The sequence below is a fragment of the Aulonocara sp. 'chitande type north' Nkhata Bay genome, linkage group LG11, assembly GCF_057382095.1.
Source record: "Aulonocara sp. 'chitande type north' Nkhata Bay isolate Kocher_YH1m ecotype deep benthic linkage group LG11, A_spYH_male_GT1.1, whole genome shotgun sequence".
In the NCBI taxonomy this organism is placed as follows: Eukaryota; Metazoa; Chordata; class Actinopteri; order Cichliformes; family Cichlidae; genus Aulonocara; species Aulonocara sp. 'chitande type north' Nkhata Bay.
In genome coordinates, this window is record NC_141354.1 from 14,191,058 (window position 1) to 14,217,339 (window position 26,282).

Genomic DNA, 26,282 nt, shown 5'->3' on the forward strand with positions numbered 1-26,282 from the left:
AATAATGTGGTCTTTTCCCCAGTAACCCTTGTTAGAGTCCTAAAAGACATAAATATTAAATCTATAGTCAGAAAAAACATCTACTTTATCAATCAATCAATGATTCAATCAATCAATGAATCAATCTTTATTGACAGACGTTTCGTCTATAAAAGGATCATACCCTTTTTTTAAAATTCATAACCACAACTCCATTACAGTATGGAGATTTGTTCTATTAGTACTAGTATGTTAAAATTGCGTTTGTGCTCCATTTACACTCACACTTACGCTTGAATGTTTTTCTTTGAGTAAATCACATCAAACACCCACATCCACTTTATCTTTTTTTAGCCGTTTTTACTTTTTTTTAAAATAATGAATTATGATGAGGTACCCAGTTTACCCAACAGAAATAAATACTAATTTGATGACGCACTTGAGCAAGTCAAAGTCTCGATACCTCTCGGTAGCAGTGAAAGTGGCAGCTCTATGTGTTTCAGGTCTGCACGCTAGCCACGCCCCCTGCCTGATGCGTTCCTGCTGACTGAAAGCACATGACCAAGCGTGTTTACACCTGCAGTCTTTAGTCAGGCGCTAACGTCAACTGTGACACGGATACGCAAGCCTGTTTTTTAAACCAAGATAAGACTTGACCGTGGGGTGAGAGATTATTGTTTGGCAGACCCTCGGCTGGTAAGTTAGCCATATTAGAAAGGCCGCTGTTTTGCTTCAATAAGAAGGCTAGTAGCTCTTCCGTAGCAGCAGCTGCTGCTAGGTTAGCACACTAATGACTCTTGAGTAGGTTGCGACAGCAGCATCACCACCAAAGCAGGTAAAAGCTAAAGGTTTAACAGTTCACTCATGTATAAGTGGCTTCACTTCAGGCACTCTACTTAGCTTAGCCCACACGGTGTGTTTGCTTGCAATGTCATCGTTCTTTATGGTATAATCAACGTAAAATTACAATAAATGACTGAACGAGCTAGCAACGATTCAGTTGTTGGTTATGTTAACCCTTTAGCACAGCAGGTGTGGCGGACTGATAAAAAGTTAAGTCCTATTGACCAGATAGTGGCAGTTTTTGGTTGAATACAGCCTTAAACTCATTAATAGGTGTTAGCGTGTCTCAGTGTGAACTTGTCACAGAGGTCACAATCAACTGTCTGCTCTCAGGTAGCTTCCCGCAGGTTCCCTGTGTCTACGTGAGTTGTTGTAATCAGAGGTTAAACTGAGATTTGGCAGGTGAAGGCACAAAGATTGGCTGCAGCAGGGCCAAATAATTACTGTGAGTTAGAAGTAAGTTACATAAAAATGTGTTCTGTGATGTCCAGTAGATGTTTCTTTGTCTGCAGATTGTGATCAGCTGAACTGCCATGCTACTCCGATATTCCCTGCTCTTTATGGATTTAACCACCTGAATTCAACAAGATATAAGCAGATGTTAAGACAGTAAAAGGTAGACTTCGGTGAATGAGTCTAATCCGCAACAACTTAATCACCTTAAATATAAACTCATGTAACCCATTAGCAGTACCCAAGATATATTCAGTTCAACATACTAATTCTCTGTAAACTTGATAACAATACTGCAAACTAACCAGTGTAGCATGCAGTAAACTGCCTACTGCCATATTTTCATGTAAGCATTTGCAAAATGTTAGGCAAAAACATAATTCAACAACACATCATGCATAATCCAGTATCTGATTTAAAACTCAGAGACTGCTCAGCATGTGAAAATCCCATTCTTTAAAAATAAATAACTCATCTTTCTGGCATCTTTCTCCATATGTCAGTGATGCATGTTAACATTTTTTTCCTCTCCCTGGGAAAAAAAAAGCAACTGAGCATTTAGCTCACGGATGTATTTTGCAACACACTGCACGGATATAGTTTGTGCATTTGTTGATATTTGTTGAGCTGTTTTAAAGTTACTTTTTACAATACTTCCCCATTAAAAATCATTTCTTACCTCTTCTGTGGCACTAACTAGATGCAGACTACCGTGAAACCTTATTTAAATCAGCACCATTAATTGCATCACAGGGATGAAAAGGAAAAAGGGATGTGTTTAAGATGTAAATGAACCATGGGATGTCATTGTTTTCTTATTATTGAGCAAGTGTCTCCATGCCATCACTGGAAACAAGCACAACTCACTCAATAGTAAGATGCACTAACCTCTCTATCAGATGTAATTAATCATTAACTGAAGGCGGTGGGATGCTATTTCAGATTGTTCCAACCCACTTTAACCCCTGGTTGTCATGTTTTTGCATACATTACTGCACATATTTGATAAAGGAACATCCATACTGGGATGGTAGTATGAACATTTTAAATGAATCAAATGATTTTGGTTGCTCCCAAGTCAAAACAGCAGTTTATTTCCAATGAAAAAATGGCAATATTAAGAACAGTATTAACTGTAAATACTGTATACTGTCTTCGGTAGCTCTAGCCCATCTGTATCCCAGGAGAAACAACCCCTCTTTGGCCTCTGGCTCCAGGAAGCCAGAGCTCCTTGCTGTCCAACATGGATGAGACGGATGTTGAACGTGAGTCTCTTCCCTTCCCTACTGAAGGCTAAGCCACATGTATTTGACATTGGTCAATTCAGCTTTCTGAAATGTTGTCCATCCACTTATGTTTACTCCTTTTCTGCTCCGATATGCTTCTGAGGTTGTGTTTTCCTTTCAGAGGTGACCCTGGCTCTTCTTGATGCAGCCACCGATAAAGACTCAGAAGTCCAGGAACAAGTCAGGAAGTCTATTTTGACTCTGGGAAAACAGCAGCCAGACCGAGTGTTGGCCATGTGTCAGGACTACCTCCTGAAACACCCTAAGGTAACAACCCAGAATAGTGAGAGTCCTTAGGAAGACGAAAGTCTGCCATAATTACGTAACTAAGAAAACAACTGCAAAGTCGTTTAATGTTTAAAAGCAATATGGACTGTTAAATCTATTTTGAGCCTGTTTTTCTGCATTTTTTTCCCGCACACAGATGCAGAGACTTTTGATACCGTTGTAGCCACTGAATTCATTCAGTTCATTAGTTGGCTTTTTTAAATTTAGATGGTGTAAAATGTTCTTGGTGATATATTCTTTGCTTATCTAAAGGCAGTCCCTGACATTCAGCAGAAAACAGAGTCATGCTGTTATGTTTCAGATTAACTGCTCCTGTAGCATTTTAATTTCCTGTTTCACTCCATTGTGTTCCTGTTCTCCTTTATGTTAATGACCTTGTCAGTGAGGCTGATACTGTTTTCATCTTATTAATCCGTCAGTATCATCATGCTAAAATGTGCTTAGGGAGACATATACTATAACAGAAACTACCACAAAGGCTATTTTGGAAGCTCTGCCTTTCTATGGACAGATTTTGACAACAAGGTAACACAGCTTTGGGAGATGCAGTCATCAGATTTTACGCTTGTACTGACATCAAAATGAAGGCTGATTTCTGTGTGGTCGGAGAGCTTATTGGCATAGTGACTGATGTTATTCCATCGCAGACCAGCCTGTGGTCCTCTTTTTTTTTTCTTCCCCCATGCTTTTATATCGCCTCTTCATATCTTCCTCTTCTTCATCTCATCTTTCTTCTGTAGCTGGTGGTGAGCCACAGAGTTGTGATTCTTCGGACTATTGAGCTGATTGTTAGCTGCAGGATAGAGGAGATCAGTCCTTCCAGGATAAAGAGTATTATCTCCCTGGCCTCAGATGAAATGACTCGATCAAAGGTAAATTATTTATGTTTGTGAAGGTTCTCAGTCGCCCAGGTCATCGTAGTCTAAGGAGCTTGGAAAGAAAAGCATCTGGACTTCTTTAAGTGGACCTTTCACCTCTCATCCGAGAAGCTTCTTCAGTTCTTCTTCTTTAGAGCTAAAGAAGCTGAGAGGTGTAACGTCTTCAAGAAACTTAAAGAAGTCCAGATGTTTTTCTTTCTAAGCTCCTTTGACAAAGGTAGAATATTTACTTTTAATCATTGATTTTTGTGTTTTTTAAGAGTGTGGACATTACATGATTGAGTTTTGATTAAGATATCTTAAAAGCCTTAGTCATACAGTTTCGTGTGGCCCCTTTCTTACATCCTCTTCATTGTTGTTCTGCCTTCATGGTTGATTCAGGAGGTCATCCCAGACTGGCAGCAGGCAGCCAGTAATATCTTGGTCGCGGTGGGTAATAAGCACATCAATGACATCATGGAGGAGATACTAAGCAAGTTCCAGCCAGGGGTCCTGCCTCACTTCTTTGTAGTTCAAACACTGGCCAACCTCTCTGATTCAAATGGTAAGGACATTTTTACTGGCGTACATGAAAGGAAAAATGTGCAGTCTGTCTTTAAGGAAGCCCACATGCAGGCCAGGGTAGGATTTTGGCTGAGAAGAAAGGAATTGAGCGGTTGCTGAGAAAAGCTGAACCTGTTAAACCTGTCCAGTAAGAGCACTTGCAGGTCAAAGATTTTGCACAACACCAGGATTTTTTTTTCTTTCTCTCTGTTTTTTAGGAGCACTCTGTGATTACAAATGATTAGGGCTCATTTTTTCCACTAAGTATGGAGTCATACTGGCAGCAGTAAGATATTTTTCAAAACTTCTGAGCTGATGTGTACTTTTCTAATGGATTAGTAAAACTTATTTAGAGCCCTGAACTTCAGTGTCTGTGCTCCAAGTATGGCAGCTACCAAAGTAGCATGTCAGGTAGTTAAACAGAGTTTGTCAGTCTTTAAAGGGCCTTTAAAGTGCGGCTGACGTTACTAATCCTACATTTGAATTTGAGCATGTGTTTTATGGCATGAATGAAGTTGTTGTTTTTCTCCCCAAACTCCATAAAATGAAATCTGGAATAACTTAAAAGAAAAATAATCAGAGTTGTCTGAACTACTCATGTCTGAGTGTCACTTATTGTGGTAACAGCCAAATAACTGATAGACAAATCCATTTGAATTATTGTATAAAAATTAGTCTCATAGTGCAAAAATAATGCCAATGTATGTCTCACTGCTGTTATAGAGGAAGAGGGAAATGTAAGCGTGCCATAAATGTGTAATCTGTTCTGTTCTCTAGTTTATGGCATGGTGCCGTTTCTGAATGCTATTCTGGGAACCATGTTACCCATGCTGAGCATGGCAAAACAGGACAACATAAAGTGGGTCTTCTCTTCTGGTAAGAACCACCTGACCTGTTTTCCAGTGGTTTCTTAGATTTTGACTGAACAAACCAAACAAAAAGTGCAGCTTCACGATGTTCGCGTGTTTGCTTTGCCTGCTCTTTACAGTCACACGGCTTTTCTGTTTCCTGTTTTGTTGTTTTTTCTCTCCCTGCAGCTCTGTCTCATTTCAGCGACAGTATCTTGGAGTACCTGGCCAACTTAGACAAGGCTCCAGATCCTTCAGTCAGAAAAGACACGTTCTCCAGTGACATCTATGCTGCTTTTGAAATCCTCTTCAATAACTGGTTACAAAGCAGAGAGCCCAAGGTAGGTTGATCGTGCAAGATGATATGAAATGCAGTGGACTATACAACTGAAAAACCACCTACATTTTGCAAGAAGTCATGGGTTGAGGCATTGTTGAAGGAAGCTGAATCATTAAGGAAGCAGAAGTAAGCCATCCAAAGCTGCAATGACAAATAAAAAAATAAATGATAAAAGCTAAATTAATTTTCTCACAGAGAGAACACTTGGTGTAATTTACTCTCCTATCCTGGAGAGACACTGTTTTATTGGGAAATTCCCAAAAAAATGTTTTTTGAGTTTTCTGGAAGGTGCAATCTGTTTTAGTCAACAAAAGAGAGTCACAAAACTCAACTAGAAGAGGGTGACATCTTTACTTTTTGTACTGACTCTATATTAATCTGTGTTACTGAACCAAACAATTAAACCGTTTGTTGCACAATTGGGAAGATACAACTGTTTATTAGAAGAGTATTTAGTTAAATTATCTCAGAAAGAGGCTTGTTCTGGGAACTAATATTTATTCAATCACAGGTTATTGATGTGAAGGTCATTCTTATTACACATATGTCCAAGTACTCACCTAATCTTTGTCATCTCTATCACCTCATATTCTGACTTTTCTTTTCTGTTTGGCTTCCAGTTGAGGCTGACAGTGGCTGAGGCGGTGGGATCAATGTGTCATCTGATGGCCAGCGATAAACTGGAGGAACAGATTCCCAGACTTGTTCCTGCCATCCTGTCCCTGTACAAGAAAAACAACGAGCACTACATCATTAGCAAGGTGGGCACAGTGTGATGCATCAGTGTAGGGATTGTTTATTATGGGTTTTTGTAGAAAGTATAATTTATGTAAGGAAATGGAGGACCATTACTCTCTGAGCATCTCTAAACTCTGTCCTGGCTTTAAGTAGAAGTGCATCTTAAACTGAGTCTGAGCCTTTGCGTGAGTGTACCTGTTTTGTTTTTCTAAACAGAGTCTGTGCCAAGTCCTAGATGCATCTGTCAACATGGGCAGCAGGATGCTGGAGGCACAACTGGAAGCTCTGCTCTTTGCACTGCACCAACAGGTACACCTTAAGTGCATTTCTTTGCATGGTAATAAATTGGTATCATTGATTGTGTAGTGTATTGATGAGAAACAAATGGTTAGAAGAATTGTTTCTCAGTATTTCTGTTTGGTGCTGAACTACTTATGGTATTGAAAGCACAAATCTGTGAATGAATGGACTGGGTTAATTCTTGCGAATTGCTCACCTGTGCTGCTTTTCTTAGTTGATGAATCAAATGACCGTAACTGTTACTGAGGTCACACATTTTCACATCCTTGTGACTCAGCTGACACTTGGCCTGATGCCTGCGTGTTGCAAAATTTCACCTCAACTACGTAATGTGATGTGATGGCATAATGTTACAGCAGCAGTGTCTGTTACAGTTCCTTTTGTAATTTTTTTTTTCCCTCCATTTTATATATGTAATATTTAACGGTGCTTAAAAGTGCATGTTGCTGTTAAGAATGTGTTCCTACAACATTTTCAGTTCTTATTTTCAGCTGAGAAGTGTACCCGAAGTGGGAAAGTGGTGGCACATGAAGCTTTTCAAAAACAATAAACACATGTGACTTTGTGCTGTAAAAACAGACCATGTGCTCAGACTGTTAATTTTTTTTATTATGGTTTTCAAAAATGCACTGGTCCATGCAAAAATGAACTCATGTTAATATTCTCCCATTCTTCAGCAGCAGGAGAACACCATCATCCCTATATATGATACAGCTGCAGGAGAGCGTTTATACAAATGTTTTATTGCCTTTAGCTGCTTGATTTGCACTCTGACTTGTAGATTATGAGCAGAGTCCTTGTTATGTAAAATTATATCAGTCCCATTTTTAATATACAAATGCAGTGATTCGTATTAGGTAGATATACATTTCCTGGCTGTCACTGATCCAAACACACATCTGCACCCATGACACCCGAAGCCACAGAAACCAAATTAGAAAACTGTATTTTATCCATGCTGAATAACACATACGCTGTTATTATCACAGCTGTTTTAATACAAGGGATAAAGGTAATGGTAAAAATATTATTTAGAATAATGCGACATGTAGCACAATTGTGTTATAGTGAGCCATTTTTAATGACATCTAAAATAATCTAATCTACCGCGACCATTATTTTCCTGATGTAACTAAAAGTCACCAGAATAGACACCATGATGCTCTTCCCTTGTTTCTACCAGGTGTCTGCCCCTGTTGACTACAGTAACCCTCCTACTGTCAAGAACCACAATGAGGTCCTGCGCTGCTTCAGTTTGATTGGTACTAATTTTACTTTTATTTTTCTTCTTATGTTGATGTGGAGTGCACAGTGACAGCTGAATGTTGTCCGGTCAAACTTTTCTATCTGGTTTAGCTCTGGAGAGTCACAAGAGCAGTAATGAGATGTGCATTAGCGTGTTAGACCCAGTTTCCACCACAGGATAATTGCATTAACTGTTTGTGGACTGCTCTTATCCTCTGTCTTGCTTTGCTTGCCTTTTTTTGACCTGATTATTACATCTGTGTCAATTTATGCATTTCACATTTAAATGTATTTATTTTATTTTTTTTAAACTTCTAATTCTCTCCCTTTAGCGAACTCTTTCCCAGATCGCCTGGTTATGTTTGTTCTTCAGAAGTTGGAGAACAGTAATGAGAGAAGCAGGATGGGCTCCTTGGCTGTCCTCCGTCACCTCATCAACTCCTCCAGTAAGGAAATACAATAACAGCTCCAAGCATGACACACACTATTCCCTGATCACACACTTGCCTGTTTTACGGCACACAGACATTTCAAGACAAGTAAGAAGCAAATTGTTCAGTTTACCTAAATCACGTGATAGTATTTATGTATCTATGTGTGCATACATAGAAGTGTTGATTCATTTGATTATTTAAGACTTTGCCTTTATTAGTACCTGTGCATTACAGCTTCTACTATGGAGAGCAAGAAGCTGCTGATTCTGGCCAGCATCAGACAGCCGATGGCTGACCACAGCAACAAGGTAACGCGCGCGCGCACACACACACACACACACACACACACACACACACACACCTTTTTATTTTTTGACTATCATGCTGTTAGATGGATGAACATATTCTTCTTGTGTTTTACTCTTTTCCTTAAGCTTTTAGTTGTTTAGACAATGATGTCATTGTTTCCCAGGTGAAGAAGCGTGTGGTCCAAGTGATCAGTGCCATGGCTCATCACGGCTACTTGGAGTTAGAGGGAGGAGAGTTACTGGTTCGATTCATAGTTCAACATTGTGCTTTACCTGACACGTATCAGGTACAACTCCTTTTGTGTTCATTTCCCCCTTTTTTTTTTTTTCCTGATTTGTATGGAAGTTCTCTGTTAGTTGCATTTTCAGTGCTGTATGTGTGTGTTAGTATGGTGGCTTTTTGTTGTATATATGTACACAATGTACAAAATGGTAACAGTAAAAACAAATATCATTTTCTGTTTTCCATGTGATTAAAATCTAAGGTGCAAACATGAATGATGACATGCAAACAAGCCCATTAATGCCCAGACATTCATAATCATTCATAATTCACAAATGAGCTTTAATACTTTATCTTAAAGTCTATAAGATTAATGAACTATATGGAGCTGAAAATGACAGATTCTGCAGATGTGAAACATCAGTCCTCTCACAGATAACCTGAGGACTTTAGCACCCCAGATTAAGGAAGAACTGTACAGAAGGACCAGCAAAGATGTTTTTAAGTAAAATATGTATTACTACCTGTGCCCTTTTCTGTGTGTCTTCAGCGGAGTCAGAGGCCCACAGATCCAGAGGAGGTAACTAACGAGTCACTCAGGTCAATGTGTGACAACACCCTTCATCTCCTCACTACCACTGTTGGACGACTAGCCGATGTATGTACCCTTTCTACCAGTCTGATCTGATAAATATTGTGTATATATATTAACATGTGTTGTTCAGGAAACGGTGTTAGCAGCAGGTGTTTCTTATGTCTTTATTTTATGCTGTGCATGTGTGAAACTTCCCTGACTAGTAGTGTAGGTCAGTTAAATTTGATTTGTACTACTAGTCAGTTAAAAGTGTTACGTTTAAGACCTTTGCTGTGATATTTAACATGTGTGTTTTCTTGTTTGAAGGTACTGTGGCCAAAGTTGCTGTTTTATCTGACCCCTTCACAGTACAGCAATGCCACTACTCCTCTTTGTAAAAGTCTCATAGTGCTGGGCAGCAAGAAGAAAAATAACCAAGAGCCCAGCTTCAAAATCGACTTTACACGGGAAGGTACATGGCTATAGACACTTCTTTATGTAACGTGTGGAAAGCAGTGTGCTGTAAGGGGTCTATGTTGAAATGTTGTGTGTGGAAGTGGAAAAAATAATATTATAAATAACTTTATAAGCATTGAAATTTGTTCTTACGTCTCTTGTTCTTGTTCTGAATGATCAGTTTAACCTAAACATGTCTCATCTCTGTCCTTTAGTCAATCTACCATCTCCACAAACACTGATGATCAGACTGCTGGTAAGCAAATATAGAAGCATCGGCTAAACCTAATTCCCTTTTTGCATCTTCAGTATTCAAATAAAGGCTTGCCAAGCATCCCATCTAATAATTGGCTGGAGCAAAATTTTTGTAATAAAATTTAAAAAAAGAAAATTAAACAAAAAGAAAAAAGGACTGCATGGATTTATTATGCTAATTTAATCCCCGGGGTGTGTGTGTGTGTGTGTGTGTGTGATCTGCATATAATGATGGGGTGTTATATGCATACTGTGAGTGAAAGTTAAGTCTGTATGTGTGTTTTTTGTGTGCGTGCATGCGTTTGTTTCACTCTCTATGGCTTTTAATCCCAAATTCTTTGTAGTTGCATTTTTTTCTCTAGCTCCTCCTACCACGGAGCAATAACCAAGTTAGACAGATTTACTGCAATTGTTTGTCTTTTATGTGATCTGTGATATAAATGATACGTATCTGTTTTTGTAGGTGAATGCAGCTTTTCCATTCAATAACAGAGATCATGGCGCTCCGTCCCTCCATCTCCTCCAAATCCTCAGTATTAACATTCACCCCAATGCTGAGGCAGTCTGGGACAAAGAAATAGCTCCACTGCTTACAGTACTAGAGGGTATGAAAATATGTGCACATACAGTAATCATTTTATGCATTTATTTGTATTATACTATATATGTGCTTTGCTGTAGTTACACAAACTGGCACTTTTGCCCTTCAGGGGTTCTCATGCTTGGTTTTTTTTTTTTTGTTTTTTTTTTCTTGTAAAGATGATCGTCACCTTGAGTGTCATCCTCATGCACAGTATTTTTCACTATGCTGCTGCCAGAGCTTTCTGACTGTGGTTTTTGGTTTTAACAGAGTCCGCTGCAGAGAGTCTGGATAAGAAGGAATGGGACAAGAGGTTACTGGAGGTGTGTGGGTTTATTTTTAATATTCCCTCTTCAAATGCATTAGTGATTTTCAGCTGAATAAAACAAAAATATCGTCCCACTTATTTGGGAAGAGAGTGAATGATGGTTGTCATCATTATTAGATTATTTATATAGTTAGACTGTTATGATCCCTGCTTCGTCAAAAAACATTTAAGTCAATTAATTTGATCAAAGTCATCCTAACGGTGCTAAAACTGTCCACAGCTCTTGTCTAAAACCCTGACAGCACTTGATGATGATAAGTGGGTATGTCAGTTGGCAGCTGAATCAACCAGATACCTCCCTACATATAACAACGCCTTAGAGGAGAAGGTAGGTACCTTTTTAACAGTAAAGGTTTATTAAATCAGTTCAGAGCTGCTAAGACTTCAAAGCAAACTTAATTTAGAAGTGAAAAATATGGAGCAGGTAGAGGGTGGTAATAAATCTAAGAAAAACGTCAGAATTTCTGACAGTAAAATTGTCAATTTCCAAGAGAAGAAAACTGCAATATTCTAAGATTTCCATCACAAATATGAGACCACAGTTCACACAGCACACATTAGCACTAAAATGATGCCCATGGTACTCCTTGTGCATATTTTGGCAAGACTGTGCAATGAGAGCTGATGCCAAACGTTCATCATCTCACCCAAATCACCAAGTTGTTTTCTTCTAAATGGGTCCATTTTTTTTCATGCTAATATTATGAATCATATTTAAATCACAAGTATTTCTTCATTCTTAAATCCAATTGCAAGGTATAATTTGATTTGGTCATCTGCTGCAGACATAATGAATGCTTAGCAGAACACATAAAATTTATATTTATTTATTTATATATATATTTTTTGATTGCATACAGAAAGTTGAAAAGTTACACCTGACCAAGGGTGTAGCTTGAAAATAAACAAAACTTAACTAGTAAATTTTGTATAGTATAATTGATATCACAGATGTTCCTCTTATAGGAGAGAAAGATATGAAAATGCTGCTTAGATATTTATATAATGAGCCTTTTTTTTCCCTTTTTTTAGAGCTTCCTGTATCGATGTATAGGAGTGACTCTCCAACACTGTTTCAATAAAGACCTGGTCAAAAAACAGCTGCATGAAGTTCTCCTCGCAGCTCGGCACAATGATGCAGTCGAAAGAGAGGTACCTGAAACTGTCACCTGACAATATTCTTTCGTACAAAACTCATGTCACTTTCGATGTTGTTGCACAGGTTTATAGTCTGACTCTAAATTCCCGTCATCTGCATCTCTCAGGGAGTGGCGATGGGCGTCGGTCTGTGTGCAAATAGCCACTTGGAGGGAACTCTGGCCAAGCTGGATGAGTTTGGAAAATCGGATGCCTTCAAGAAGTCACCGAGCATCTTTAACCTGCTGAAAGTACGATGGAAAATGTGCAAATAACAAGTTTCCTTATGTTTATTTTATGTAGAGCAGTGTTCATTTAGACGTCAAATTTTGATTTGTTCACAATCTTTTGACCAAAATCTCATTCTAAAAAAATCTAAATTCTTGTAGTTTTAGCTAAATATCATAAGATATGAGACCAAATCTGACGTTGGCTACATTATAAAGTGTGAAAGAGTGTCAAGTTTTGTTGGTGACAGTTTCTCAACACTGTTTATTTTCCTTGACATGAAATATCAAATGTGTCCATATGTCTACTCTTCTCTTCCTCTCATATGTTAATTTAAGATCAGAGATTACTTCTGACTGGATCACTTCCATATTCCCACCCGTCTATACACCTGTCTCTTAGATAGTTCTTATTGGATCTTGTCTCTGCAGAATATTTTCAATATTTTTTTTTCGTTGACAAAAAGTGGCAACACATCCCGTCATCGTTTTTGTCCTCGAGCATTATTTTTTATTTCCTTGTCAGCTTGTTTTTATTAGGAAAAAGTGTGACAAAAATTATTGGTTAACAAAATGAATACTGATTGTACAGTTTTTTTTACAAAAAACAAAACGGCTGGTTATTCCTTTCTTGTCTAACCTCAGGAGCGTAATGATGTCGAGGTGGAGAAGGTGAAAAGCACATTAATCCTGTGCTACGGTCAGGTGGCTGCGAACGCCCCTCCAGAAAAGATTCTGAACCGCATTGATCAGGACATCCTACGCTGCATCAGTAAACATTTCAACACCAAGGTATGGAAACACAGAGAAACAGTCCTGTGATTTAGTAGTTTGCCATTGTTTGAGATGGTGTTGCTGGGTGTCACAGACTCCTGCATCACTTAGGTCAGCGGTCCCCAACCCCCTGGCTGGGGACCAGTCTGTGAGTCGTCTGGTCTGTGCCGCGAGAGTTGAGGCTTAGGTGTATATATTTGAAAGAAATATTTACGCATTACCATAGCGACCAGAGAGCATTAAGGGGCAGAGAGGAGGATGTTACTCTCAATGCTGTCGGCGCATTTCAGGAGGACGCTGCTAATAAAGTTACACAATTACACAGTGAATTTGCCTTTATTATTATATTTACAAAATACCAGTTTTTGTCTTGGTCGTATCATTTTATTTTGTTGTATTTATCCGCAACACCTTAAAGGCCAGTCTGTGAAAATATTGTCTGACATTAAACGGGTCTGTGGTGCTAAAAAGGTTGGGGACCGCTGACTTAGGTGATCAGACAGTTCATGAGAAGAAAGAGAAAAAAACAGCAAACTGAGCTAAGATCCAGGTCTGATGCTACAGGCAGTGAACAAGGAAACTCTTAATTTTAACAGCTTATTGATGAACATTTTATTTGACTGAATCCTGCAGGAATCAGGGCTGTGTTTGTATGTGAGCTCATTCCTTATCACCTTTTCTTTATGCAGGTTCTGGGGATTAAAGTAGAGACAAAGGTATCGTCACAGGAATCCAGGAGCTTTGTCTTTAATCCTTGCTAGTTAACATTTCCTCTTTCTTCAGTTTGATCTCACCCTCCTTTCTTAATATATTTCTGCATAAAATCTGCATACTTTTGGTGATATTGTCACTAAAATCATACATGAAAGTCTTCAATTTGAGAGCGCTGTGCAGTAAAACAGCCTTTTCATTATGCTTCAACCCAGCTTCACTGCATACATGTGAAGTTTCACGGTGCAAGAGCACCAGACTTTACTGTCCTCTGAAGGCATTCATGTATGATCGATCACTAACATGTTTCCAGTGTGGTGGTGGAGTTTATGTTGATTTTTAAAATGCAATTTAAAACTTTTTTACAATCACCTAATAGCAATGAGACTAAAATATATCCCAGCTAAATTTGGTTGTTGAACCGTCGGAAACCATATTGAGCATCACTTCTTATTGCAATAAGGGACCGTGGTGTACTTCTGGGAAATGTAGCTTCAAAGTGATGCATCACTGAAAATATCTCACACACTCACTTCAGGAAAGCTTGAAAGATTTTTTTATCTTTTGTTGTCGGCTCTCAGCTACAAAGAGCAGATGATAAGAAACTAGCAGACCACCTTTCTTACATTAGTCCTTACTAAATAATATTCAGGTTTACGACAATATTGTATTATGTGTGTGCTGTTAAGCTGTTAACATTTTGTCTTGTGATTATAATCATTTGGGGCAAAGAAACAGCTGTGTTTACGGCATTGTTCTAGTCAGGGTGACATTGATAAATAACACCTTCAGGTCCGTCTCTCTCTGTTCTTCACTATAAGCTCTACTCTTTCTTTCTTTTTGCCTTATTTGCTTAAAGGTTGATTGCTGTTACATTACTCACTGGTGACTCGCACGCTGTGTGAACGCCTTTTATGTCTTACTGATCAGAGCTTGCAGATGTTGTGTTGTTCTACTGATCACCTCACATTTCTTTCCATCCATAGGCATGGAGGATCAATCTGCAATATACATGTTGGATTGATTTAATTAATTAGCTGACTGATTTATTATTATATGTATTTTATTGTTTATTTTTACTATGCTTTGTTTAGAGTTGTGTCTGCTAAAACAGGTTTGCACTGCATCTTGTTCATTCTTGATAACGGAGACTGCCTCTTGACCCGAATCATTTTCTCTCTTTGTTTTTTTTGTTGTTGTTTTTTTAATGTCTTTGTGCGTCATTTGTCTTTATTTTGTGCACCGTCATCTCTGCATTTTCCCAATACAGGACCTGACTATGAAGCTCAGTTTGATCCAGAGTGTTGGCCTCATAGCCAGAGCCATCAGTGAGTGTGTGAAGAAACAGGGCTACATCTTCTCTCGCAAGCAGGAGCTCATTACTGTTATGCTGGTCAGTGGAAATTAAGGGCCAGCTTCTTGTTACACAGTAATTGCAGACAGTAAGAACAGCAGACATGTTCTTGTCTTTTATTTTTTTCACTGGTCAGGACTTCATTAAGGCAGAGCAAGCTGATGCACTGAGGACTCCAGTACGCCAGCTTGTGATGAGCACGTGTGCCAACCTTATGTATCCTTCACTTCAGTGAAGAAACTGAACTTTGCAAAGTAATATGACACAAATTAAGTCCCTTAATAATAGAGACTAACAGCTACTGAATATATGTACAGAGCGCTTACTAATAAATGAGTGTTTGTAGTAGTTAATCTTACTGTTTGCACTGAATGAACTGTAAAACTTTGATTTGGGGTGACTTCCTTTTGCAGACTTAAATGATAACCACAGAACTCAAAGTCAACAGAAGACAAATACGAGGCAGCACTTTGCTGACGTGAAATGAATCATCAGTGACTGAAGCTCTGTCATCTCCCAGTGTTTTATCTTTGACCTTAATGCCTCAGTCCACTGGACCCTCCGATGAGCGAGAATGAGAACTTTGACTTGCTAAAGGTGTGTATCAACAGTGTGTTCTGTCTGCCAGCTGAGACGAACACTCCAGAGAAAACTAAAGAAGAGGAGCCGCTCGACCCCAAGCAGAGAAAGGTGAAGTGAGATAGACTGAGATCTGCTGTAGTTTGTTTGTACCACCTCTGATCTTTATAGCAAACTTTGTCTGTCATTGTAGCCAAGTATTTTAAATGCTGTCATGCTGTCAGTCAATATATTCTGGTGGATCTCTACAGGCGCTGTACAAAGACACGCTGGCTGCTCTGCAGGAGCTGCTGAAGAGCGTATTGGCTAAAGATCCAACACCCGACGGTTTACAGAATGTCTTTAAGGTGAAGCCTGCCGCTTCAGCAAATGCTCTTGTTTTCACTTGGCTATTCAATATGTTATTTATTTAATTTTTAAAAAATAAATGAGGTCATTTTGTCATAAGATTAAGGGGCTGATGAAAATCTTTACTAGTAGTTTTGGTCGAGCAGTAGAAGAATGGGGAATAAAATCAATACAGAATAGTATCACAGTGTTTTACATGGTGATAATAGATCGATTAAGGGAAACAAAATATCAATATTCTATTAAATAAATAATACTTCTATTAGAAAAATAATTTAAATACTCTCTTACCATCATCCTGACATAATGTTGACTCAGTTTAATGCAAGTGAGAAACTGTCCAACACTGGACACACTTAGCTCGACTAAAGCTAGCTCCTACTTCAAAGCACGCTGATGGCTCAGTCACAGCAGCCTCCTCACGCTCCAGCATTGACAGCAGGTTTTAGTGAAGGGTCTAAAGCAGGATCTGCTTAACAATCTCATTTAAAGCACAAAAAATAAAGGCAATAACTTTATCTTATAGAGTAAAACAAATACTGAAATAGTTTAACTTTGAAGACAAATCACCTTTTTAAACTGAAAAATAAATTCCAAAATATGCTTTTGAATATATTCAGCATATGTTAAAAGTACAATAATATTATATTGTGAGTGAAGTATAGTGACAATATTGTATCATTAGGTATCTGGTGATTCTAGCACTATTTATTTCTGGTTTTAAGTGCATGATACAAATTGCTCTTTCTCTGCTTTTAATTTTAGTTTCTGTCAGTCCTGCTCACGACTCCAGTTCCACAAATAACTTTATAAAAATCTTTAAGTATTGTAGACTGCCATACAGTAATGATTGACTTTAACATGCCAGTATCATATCGTAGTGTACGTGTAAAGCTCTTGTAAAGGACAAAGTAAAGCACTATACAAATACAGGCCATTTACCATAGTGTATGTAACCTGCGTTTTCTGATGTGACTTCCTTGTGCAGCACATTGAATCATGGTTGAGTTCTGGACAGGACCACGAGAGGGAGCGAGCTATCACAGCCACAGCTCACATACTGGCTTACTACCTGGATAACCTGACTGTCAAGGTACACACAAAAACATAGGGCAGATATATTGGTGACAAAATGTTTTTATAATTCAATGGATAATCGTGTAATTACCATTTAACAACTCAAAACTTTGTGTAGAACATGGTGTCTTTCCACAACCTTGGAGCTCTGCTGGGCCGCCTGTCTCCACGCTGTTCGGACCCTGTCCCTGCCGTGCGCGCTGCTGCCGTCGAGTGCATACACACACTCCTTTATATACAACTTCGATATGAAGGTACAGTCATGTAACGCTTTGACATTTTATACATTGTTTTAAGGAAGTACCATGTCATAAAGTGGGGAAAGGTAAGGAGGCAATGATGAGACCCTGTCTGTTATTTTGTAATTAGTTTATAAAAGGAGCAGGGGTTGGATAATCTGGAGTTGAACTGTGAATAATTATTGTCAGTGTAAAACTTATTTAAATATTTCTATCCCTGTTCCTAGGATTCTCTTTGGATTATAAGGATGAATCTGTGGACTCTCTGCTGTTGTTAAAGGATCGGCTGGAGAACCCTGACCACTCAGTTCTGTACAAGACCTGCTCAGACCTTACCAAGGTACGCGCAGGAGAGCTGCAAACTGCTTTATTGCTCGTGCTCAATACTTGTTTTCTTGCCAGTGTGGATTTTATCTTTTAGTATGACACTCAACAATATGTTTGTGCAGTTATCTGTTGTAATGCGTATAGTCTGTCACACTCTGTCCACCATAATGTAGGTGTGTGTGTGTGTGTAACTGTATCTTTCCCTGCATGAAATCAGGTGATGAGTAAGCGTCTGCCTCAGCAGCAGCTGACGACATTGGTGTTCATGCTGTTTGAAGGGCTTGTCGACAGCCAGACAAACTGCTGCCGAGCTTCAACTGTCATTCTGAATACTCTGCTCAAGAACAGAGGAGGCGGACTACAAGATATGGTAACGCACGGACTGCCTTTAGTTGCATTTTCTTATGCCTGTACAGTCATTGCATATGATATAAAGTTGCAAAAGAGAAATCTCTGGAATCACTGACATTTCCTTATAAATAAATGTATACAACATTTGCCTACTCACAAATTTGGGGGATAGCTTTCACAGAACCTTAAGAAGAGGCATTTGAGCGATCCGCCAAGCAGGGAAAAGCAGCAACAAGCACTTCTAAAGATCTGGATGTTATTCAGCCCGCGAAAACAACTAATTGTCTACAAGTGAATAAAATTTAAGACTACTGCTACTCTCCTGGGAGTAGGCGTCCTTCAAACATCAAAGGGAATAACACTCAGTCTTGGGAGTTGAAGAAGACCAAAGGGCTGCAAAAAACGGCACTGTAAATCTTTAAACCTTGTTAAAGTCTTTGTTCATGTATTCATAAAAAACACTGATCGGGAAAACGCCTAATGAAGGGGAAAGTTTTTTTTTTTTTTTGTTTTTTTTTTTTAAAAGACCACTTTGAAGGTACAAACTACATTTAAAAACTCAAGATTGGCTGCTTTGCAACCCAAGGGCCAAGAAATCTTTGAATCAATGAGTGAGCAATAAATTCAGAACAGAATTAAACAGCAAAGTGGTTTACAAAAGAAAGACAAAGAAAGGAGGAAATTCCACTTTTTTTGAGCCTCTTAGCTCTGACCTGATTCACATGATCTGGTGTGACCTGTAGAGGCCTGTTAGGTCAAGACATCCCAGAAATGTTGATGAAATATTTCTGAGAATTAAGCAGGACATGGAAAGTATAGCTGTTACTGGTTTAGTTAGATTGTGTTTGTCTAAAATGATCTTGATGGCCGTACAGATGACATCAAATCAAAAGTCCTGCTAAATGTAACCAGCTTCACAGACATGGTTTTGCAACTGTAACAGTGAAGTGCTTTACCTGCTGCTGTCCTGCTGGATCACCAAACACAGCGATTGTTTGTTTCTGTGTTGTTTGGTGTGTATGTAGGTCCCAGAGATGCTGGAGGTGCTGCATGTGCGTCTGCAGAGCGTCACAGAGGACCAGGTAAAGACAAACATGAATGCACAATTCATATATCACACACTTAAATTATTCAGATATTGAGCGTTATCAGCATTTACAATTTAAAGGATTTCTTATTATCCCCATGTTAAAATAACAGAGAGCAAATTAGAAGAATACCTTTGAGCCCTATTTTGCAATGATGAGCCGTTTACTTCACAACTCTCTTACTTTGTTTTCTTGCAGGTACTTAATGAACTCACTCGCTTTGCTAAGAATAACTGTTTTATTGTATTATGTTCAGGTGAGAGTGGCAGTGGGACAAACAGTACTTATCCTGGCTTCTCAGCATCTACAGACTGTTATCAATACACTAGTCAACCAACCACTTCCTTATGACAAGTAAGTATAAAGAACCTTTAAATCCTCTTCCTCAGCATGACCACATGCCAGCTGTTTTTTGTCTTAATATAAGAAAGAATTGCTCATATTTTAGCTGTAACAGAGATTTTCTGGGACATGTGTGAACATGAAGCGTATTTGTTCGTGCAGCTGGATCAGTGAGATGTGGATGGCTTTGGGAGCAGACCCCATTGTAGCTAATCAGATCATGGAGATGGTGATGGAGAAACTTAGCATCATGGCACCCTACGTAGACAAGAAGGAGTCATTGATGAGAGGAGGAACAACAAAGGTGGCTACTAATCAGCCACTGGCTGTAAGTTACAAAGTGACTCACTACATGTAAATTGAGATGCAATTGTTGTGCACAGGACACACACATATCATGAAAGTCTGTTGTACAGACTACAAAGAAATTAGCTTGTGTTTAGTTTCTGGTGCTGTTTTTAAACTTGGTAAATTTACTATAGATAATTGATGGGTGTGAATGTTGTGTGACTTTTGTCATTCAGATGACATGCGGTCTCAAGGAGCTGTTATTAAACGGTCAGAGTCAGGAGCCAGCGGTCAGTCTGTTCCCTCGGCTATTCTCCTGCCTCACTGTGCGACTGGGAGCGAGCGTCGGAGTCTCAGCACCAAAGGACAGCAACTCAAAACACACTGCCTCCATCCACGTCGCAGGGTACTCATCTTTTTTTTTTATGTATAAAATAAATAAATAAAATCTCTGTCAAGTTAGAATGTCAGGTGTTTCTGTGGGTGAACTTTTGGATCCAATCCTTTCTTCTCTTCCAGGGTAGCAGCTGAAGCGCTGAGAATTTTGTTAGCACGAGCCCAGTTAGATGAGGTGATGAAAAAACTGGATGAGGATAACGCCTGGGATGCAGTGAAGGAAGCCAGTACACATGTTAAAGGAGTGACACTGCTAGCAAGGTACAGATATCTTCATGTTGCACATCAGTAAAGCTGTAAATCTCTTTTAAAACAGTACACTGGAAACACTATGCCCTTGTTTTGCATTTTATCCAAACCCTGTCTTATTAGGAGTTAAAATGTTAATTTAAATGTGCTCTAAATGTGCTATGGTGTCTTTGTAAACAAGCGTTTGTTTGCCTTGTCCTTAGGGCGATGGCTAAGCATGCTGGTCCCAGATTGCCTGCAATCGTGGAGTGTCTGTGTCCATTACTGAACAATATCTATGAATGCCAGCGAATCACTGTCACTGCTTTCTTTTCTGAGGTGATAAACCCAGTGATTACATGTCTCCAATTCTTATCGTTATATCTAAATTGCAAATGACTAAATGAGTATCTTTAGCAGCTTCATTGGCCAGCAGCAGGAGAACAACAATAAAATGTTTTTTATTTATTTTATGTCTTTTGTCACGGTCTTATCTTGTGACTCCAGCTGTTGAACCATCATGTGGTGACAGAGCTGATGTTAGTAGATGTGTTAATGAACAACATGATGGAGAGGATATCAGATCCATGCTGCACGGTCCGCATGTTGTCTGTGCGAGGGCTGGGGAACATAGCCGTGGGCTCACCTGAAAAGGTACGCACACTCACAGCACTCGCACTCAGCCACCCTAACTGTTACGACACTCACTCACATGTAACTTTCATATTAGGTGAATAAATATGCCAAGGAGCTGCTGGCAGCCATGAGTTCAGGAATGGAGGAGAAAGATGATCCAGGTAAGTCAACAGCAGATTAAAAGTGAAAAAAAGTAACGCTAATAAACATTTGTATCTAATTCACTGCAGTGTTTCTTAAAGCGTACATGGTACAGTCATTAATCAGATCTCTCTTTTTTCTATATAAAACTGAAACAGGTAAACTGATCACACTTGAGGCCATGTCAGGCTTGTCTAAAGTTCTTGTCCACCTTGACAAGAAAAACGTTCACCTACTCGCGGTCTACATCTTCATGAAGATTAAACCTTTCTTGGAAAGTGTAAGCTTGGTCTTTATATATGTCCTGTATCATGTTATTAATCAAATATTAATCTAAATAAAGTAACATTTTGTTGTATTTTATATCAATATTTCTTAAAAGTTCATTCACATCTGAGGTCAGTTAGATTTCTCAAGCTTTGTTCAGTCCTGTGAGAAGATGACTTTTTAAATATTCAGACGCAAGGAGGCTTTATGAGACACCTGTACGTTTGTGGCTTTTCAGCAGGTGTGCCTACTAACAGGGCCCTTTTTGTAGGCACACCTGTTTACCTGCCTACACCTCTGTGCCTAATAAAGTGAAATTTCCCATTCCAACCTACATGAGACGATGAAACAGGCAATGCACTTTCTCTAGTTGTCTAGATAAAATGCTAAGTGCCGCTTCTGACTCTCAACCAGGAGAACGATGACATCCGCTGTACTTCCATCCATCTCATGGGTAACCTGTCCACGTTTGGCTCAGGAGAGCAAGTGTTCAAAGACCAGATCCACAATGTTCTGGTCAGCCTGCTGTTACACCTGGTTGATCCAAACCCGGAGGTGGTTAAGGTAAAGTTGGAAAGCACACACAAACTGTGACAGCAGCTTTCTCTCTTATTGCAGATACACTTTAGTACTAGAGGGTGAGCTGTTACATGCTGTCATGTAAAAGTGGATTGATTTGTTTGTTTAGGCGTGTAAGTATGCGATGCGAGTGTGTGCTCCTGTAGTGGGATCAGAACAGATCACAGCCATGTTTCAGAACCACCTACATGAAGATAAGAGCTTGCACTACGGAGAATTCATCAACGACCTCACAAAATACCTGGTGAGCTGAGAGACCGTCTGAGTTAAGCTTATTTAAATGTGGGGAGATAAATTCAAACCGTTAGTTTTAGATTTTGTCAGCTTTCTGTCCTGATGTTTGCTTTTCTCACCGCAAAGTTACAATAAATCATAATATAGATGCTCGTTTGTGATGCTTATTGTGTGTTTTGTGGGCTGTAGATTCAGGACTTTCCTGGCATGCTGAACTTCTACCACATTTCAGTCATCCAATTCTTCAAGAGTAACTGGCCTGAGGTCAGAGCAGGAGCTGCCATGTTTATAGGTATCACTGCACTTTAAAAGATCACTCCATATTATAAACTGAAGTTCTATCAATAAGCACGAAGTGTCAAATGAAAACCAGCCTCTGTGTCAGTTAGGTTACAGTATGATAGTTTACAGATGACATGTGATGATGATGATGATGTATCCATCATCAGGGTTCATGCTGGGAAATCTTCAAGAGGAGCATCACTCCCACCTCAACATGGGCACCATCACTAAAGGTAAAGTGAAAAAATCCCTTCATTTCCTCTCTGATCTCATTCTGTTTGTTTGCTGGTTTTAATATTTGTGTGCGTTCGTTTACAGGTTTGGTGATGCTGCTTCAAGATCCAGATCCTGTTGTGAGAGTGAAGGCTGCTGAAGCCATGGGACACTTCCACTGACACATACAAATACAAATACTAGTAATTCCTTTACACATCAGTGGTCGGTATAGATAGTAATTTAATTGTTTTTTTTTAATATTCAGCACTCTGTGTTCCAGTGTGCAGTCATTCTCAAATTATCCAAATAAACTAACTGCAGACTTTCATTAAGACCAGAACAGGGACCAAAGAGGAAGAAGTGAGGAGTACGAAACCAAACGGTCACATGATCATGCCAATGAAAACTAAAAACACTCAGTCACACACACATGCAGATGCATTTAGCTCTTATAGTCTTAATTTAGCCCCTCTCACCTTTTACTCTGGTACTTGAAGGAAGAGTCGATTCTTAACGGTATTTTAGTGACCCAGGACTGTGCTCTTTACAGATAGACCTCATCTGTAGCATCCTGTCAGTGTGACAGCGACAACGAGATACACTGTGTTCTCTCGATCAATATATTATACGTGAAGTTTCTAATGCGAACATGAAAATACATTTAAACTTGAGTAAAACTTTTTTAGAATAAATATAGTTTCTTTGAATACAGATATATATATGAGCAAGTGAAAGTTGCACATTTGAAGTACATGACTAGTTCACGTGAGCGTGGTTGGTAGCTTGTGTGTGTGTGTGTGTGTGTGTGTGTGTGTGTGTGTGTGTAGTCATGGCAGCATTTTGTGACCATGTCAGTGAATGTGGAGTTTAGTTCCAGAAAATCTCCGTTACAGGTAGTTGCAGTTTAGTGAGCTTGGTTTTGGTGTACTAAAGACCCCACCCTCCCCCTCACCTTTTGAATCTTTAGCCACTGCTGAGCTGTTTCCCTGCCCTCAGTGAAGACCCTGTGAAACGTGCTTAGATCGATTAGATTTGTGGTTCCACGTGGATGTCTTAAAGTGAAGCATAAAATAAAAATAAATGCACGAGAGCTAGAGCAGATCAGATTTGAAGGGTTGACAGTGTGTCTGGAGGATGTGAGTAATTAATCCATATCATTTAGCCACTAAATCAGCCACCAGTAACCAGCCAGTAGCTGTTAGTGTTTCTATAACCAGCAGGACTCAAGCTCAGTAATGGGAACTGGGTAAGAGTTTGCCTATTGACTAATGCCAGGCTCACCATCACTGTTTAATGATGCTGTTTATAAATCACTACCATCTCTACAGCTGTAACAGTCATGTCTTCAGCCGAGGCTTTTAAAACTGCTTTGATTGTCTTGTTTTATCAGCATATGGTTAATTTTGTTTTTTAATTTCACGTGAACTTCACATTAATCTCACGCGTACACGTTAATCGCCTGGAAAAAAAAAAATCTTTGCCAAACCTCCTGTGTCAACCCTCATAAACACACCAACCAAAATCATATCAATCCATAACGCTGAGAGGTGTCACATTATTTAGAAAACGAACTCAATTCCAATTAATAATTGTCAAAAAGACAATTGTAGCCAATAAAAGGTTACTAACCTAGTGTTGCTTTGTCAAACAGTCCAGCTAAACGTGATGAAACCAATGCCAAATATCTACAGCCTCATTATATTGTAGCAATGCCGTTAATGATTTTCCTTTATTCTAACTTCGAAAGCACTTGATCCTTGTTTAGTTTTACAGTTGTTGCCTCTATTTGTGTGCTTTTAGGTACTGATGTGGGTGTGCGTGTAAATATGTGTGTGAGCAGTGTCTTATACGAGAATGACTTGAACACAGGACCTTAGTATTTATGTCTCCAATCAATGTGCTCAAAGACAATAAGTCGAAAATAATATGTTGTGCATCCACATTCAAATCGATTTTGGGGCAGAAATTTCCAGAAACTCTGATTAAGGTGATAGCGATGCATCGTTTGTTGTAAAGTTTACCTCTGATATTTCCGTTGCACTTTTAAGCCCTGCTGTGCGGTTCCTGTTTGGGGAACTGGCCGGCAAACCTCTGCTAATTTTCTTCCAAAGTTCAGCATCACAAGTCTTCTTTATTTTTCCCTGTTTACTTTTGCACTTGAACAATTGAGACACATTTGTCTCTTAATACTCACATTCACACTATAAATGTATTAATCGCATACATAAGCTGCTCCTGGATCTGTTTTTGCTAGCCCTACAAACAGGGACTCGTGGCCTCCTGCACTTTCTAACACTATGGCTCGGTTTAGGGTAGTTGGTATTATTCTGTTGTTGTAAACTTTGTACAACTGATATTGATTGTTTCATGTCTTCCTGGTTTTTAACATGTTCTGAATGTCAGATGGTGATTATTTCAAATGTGTCTGCGTGTTGGAGCGTGAATGTGTGCATGTCTGTTTTCAATAGAGTGTGTGAGGACGATGGTAATCAGTGCATCTAAAACGAATAAATAAACAGACCCATTATAACATAACTAGTCATTTTGTATTTTTTTTTTTTTTAAATACCTTTTTCAAAATGAGTTATACTCTTACTACAGCAGATCAACTGAGTTCAGGACTTTGAACGAGACTGGATGGATAAATCTGAGCTAAGAGACCAGCAGATACCCACCTGTCTATATAAAGAGACATTTTCATCCTGTGTGCAGATAACACATGCCACCATTTTTTAATAAAGAGAAATTTTAGCTGAAATTCTTATTTCATATGTGTGACATAGGTGTACTCACCGTAATCATGCAGAAAACTTAGAATAGAAAGTGAAAAACTTCAGATGACTCCAACAGAGAGCTACAATATTCTTGTGTATTCGATGAGCCTCCAACCAGGAAGCATGTTAACAGTTACATTCATACTGTCCTCAAGTGCAGCTCAATGACGATTTCTCTTTATCCAACAACAGATGAAACTGCGCTGAAAAATCAGTCAAGCAATGCCACCAATGAGTATTTCACTCATTACGTTAAATTCATTGAGTTGTCTGATCATTCAACATGTTTTCAATGTAAACAGAGGGTTACCAAATTATTACTTAAGGTAATATAACCATGTTGTGTTCTATTACATTGGTCCTTCTTGTGTTCTGCACACGAAAACATAGAGTGGTGACAGTTCTGTGACGGCACATCAAAGTCAGTCACTTGAATATGAATGAATGTTGTGAATGTTAGCACGTAATAGAGCAGGCAACATTGAGCTGTATTTGTGTATAAAGGCAAAAATGAAAAGTATCTTTCATTACAAGTTTGTGAAAATTCAACTCCAAGCATGTGTGAGTCTTCTTTTTCCTGCTGTTCCCACAGAAGCCCCACAATTCATCTCTCACACATCTTTGCACTTTTTAACAAATCAATGAGGTAATTACTGCACACAACAGTCTGTGGAGGTCATTAAGGTATCCAGTAATCGACTGTTCAAATGCTGCAATACCACTTTTTTTTTTTTTTTTTTTTTTAAATGTGTGTCCGTAAGTCTGCAAATTAGTAATGTAATTACACT

At 38.9% G+C, this 26,282-nt stretch overlaps 1 protein-coding gene across 4 annotated transcripts; it reads left to right on the forward strand.

Annotated features, from left to right (window-relative positions):
* The first annotated feature begins 515 nt into the window (after nt 1–515).
* On the forward strand, nt 516–25,982 carry mroh1 (maestro heat-like repeat family member 1). 4 transcript variants are annotated; one of them, XM_086310695.1, is made up of 46 exons: nt 516–675; nt 1,335–1,438; nt 2,438–2,540; nt 2,683–2,828; nt 3,590–3,721; nt 4,109–4,271; nt 5,048–5,146; nt 5,308–5,459; nt 6,079–6,219; nt 6,413–6,505; nt 7,680–7,758; nt 8,074–8,187; nt 8,410–8,483; nt 8,648–8,770; nt 9,257–9,364; nt 9,608–9,752; nt 9,952–9,992; nt 10,455–10,596; nt 10,842–10,894; nt 11,120–11,227; nt 11,932–12,051; nt 12,165–12,287; nt 12,909–13,055; nt 13,727–13,753; nt 15,019–15,141; nt 15,239–15,318; nt 15,651–15,792; nt 15,933–16,028; nt 17,018–17,122; nt 17,225–17,360; nt 17,573–17,685; nt 17,890–18,042; nt 19,049–19,105; nt 19,368–19,465; nt 19,616–19,781; nt 19,978–20,147; nt 20,261–20,398; nt 20,590–20,704; nt 20,873–21,019; nt 21,096–21,162; nt 21,301–21,422; nt 21,824–21,973; nt 22,098–22,232; nt 22,412–22,514; nt 22,672–22,737; nt 22,823–25,982. In XM_086310695.1, exons 3-46 carry the CDS (start codon nt 2,519–2,521, stop codon nt 22,897–22,899), a joined length of 4,911 nt encoding a protein of 1,636 aa, XP_086166821.1. In that variant the 5' UTR covers nt 516–675; nt 1,335–1,438; nt 2,438–2,518; the 3' UTR covers nt 22,900–25,982. The 4 variants fall into 4 exon arrangements, with proteins under 4 accessions (XP_086166821.1, XP_086166820.1, XP_086166824.1 ...); XM_086310694.1 differs by lacking the exon at nt 1,335–1,438 and having other exon boundaries at nt 517–675; XM_086310696.1 differs by lacking the exons at nt 516–675; nt 1,335–1,438 and adding an exon at nt 790–814.
* Nucleotides 25,983–26,282: the final 300 nt, after the last annotated feature.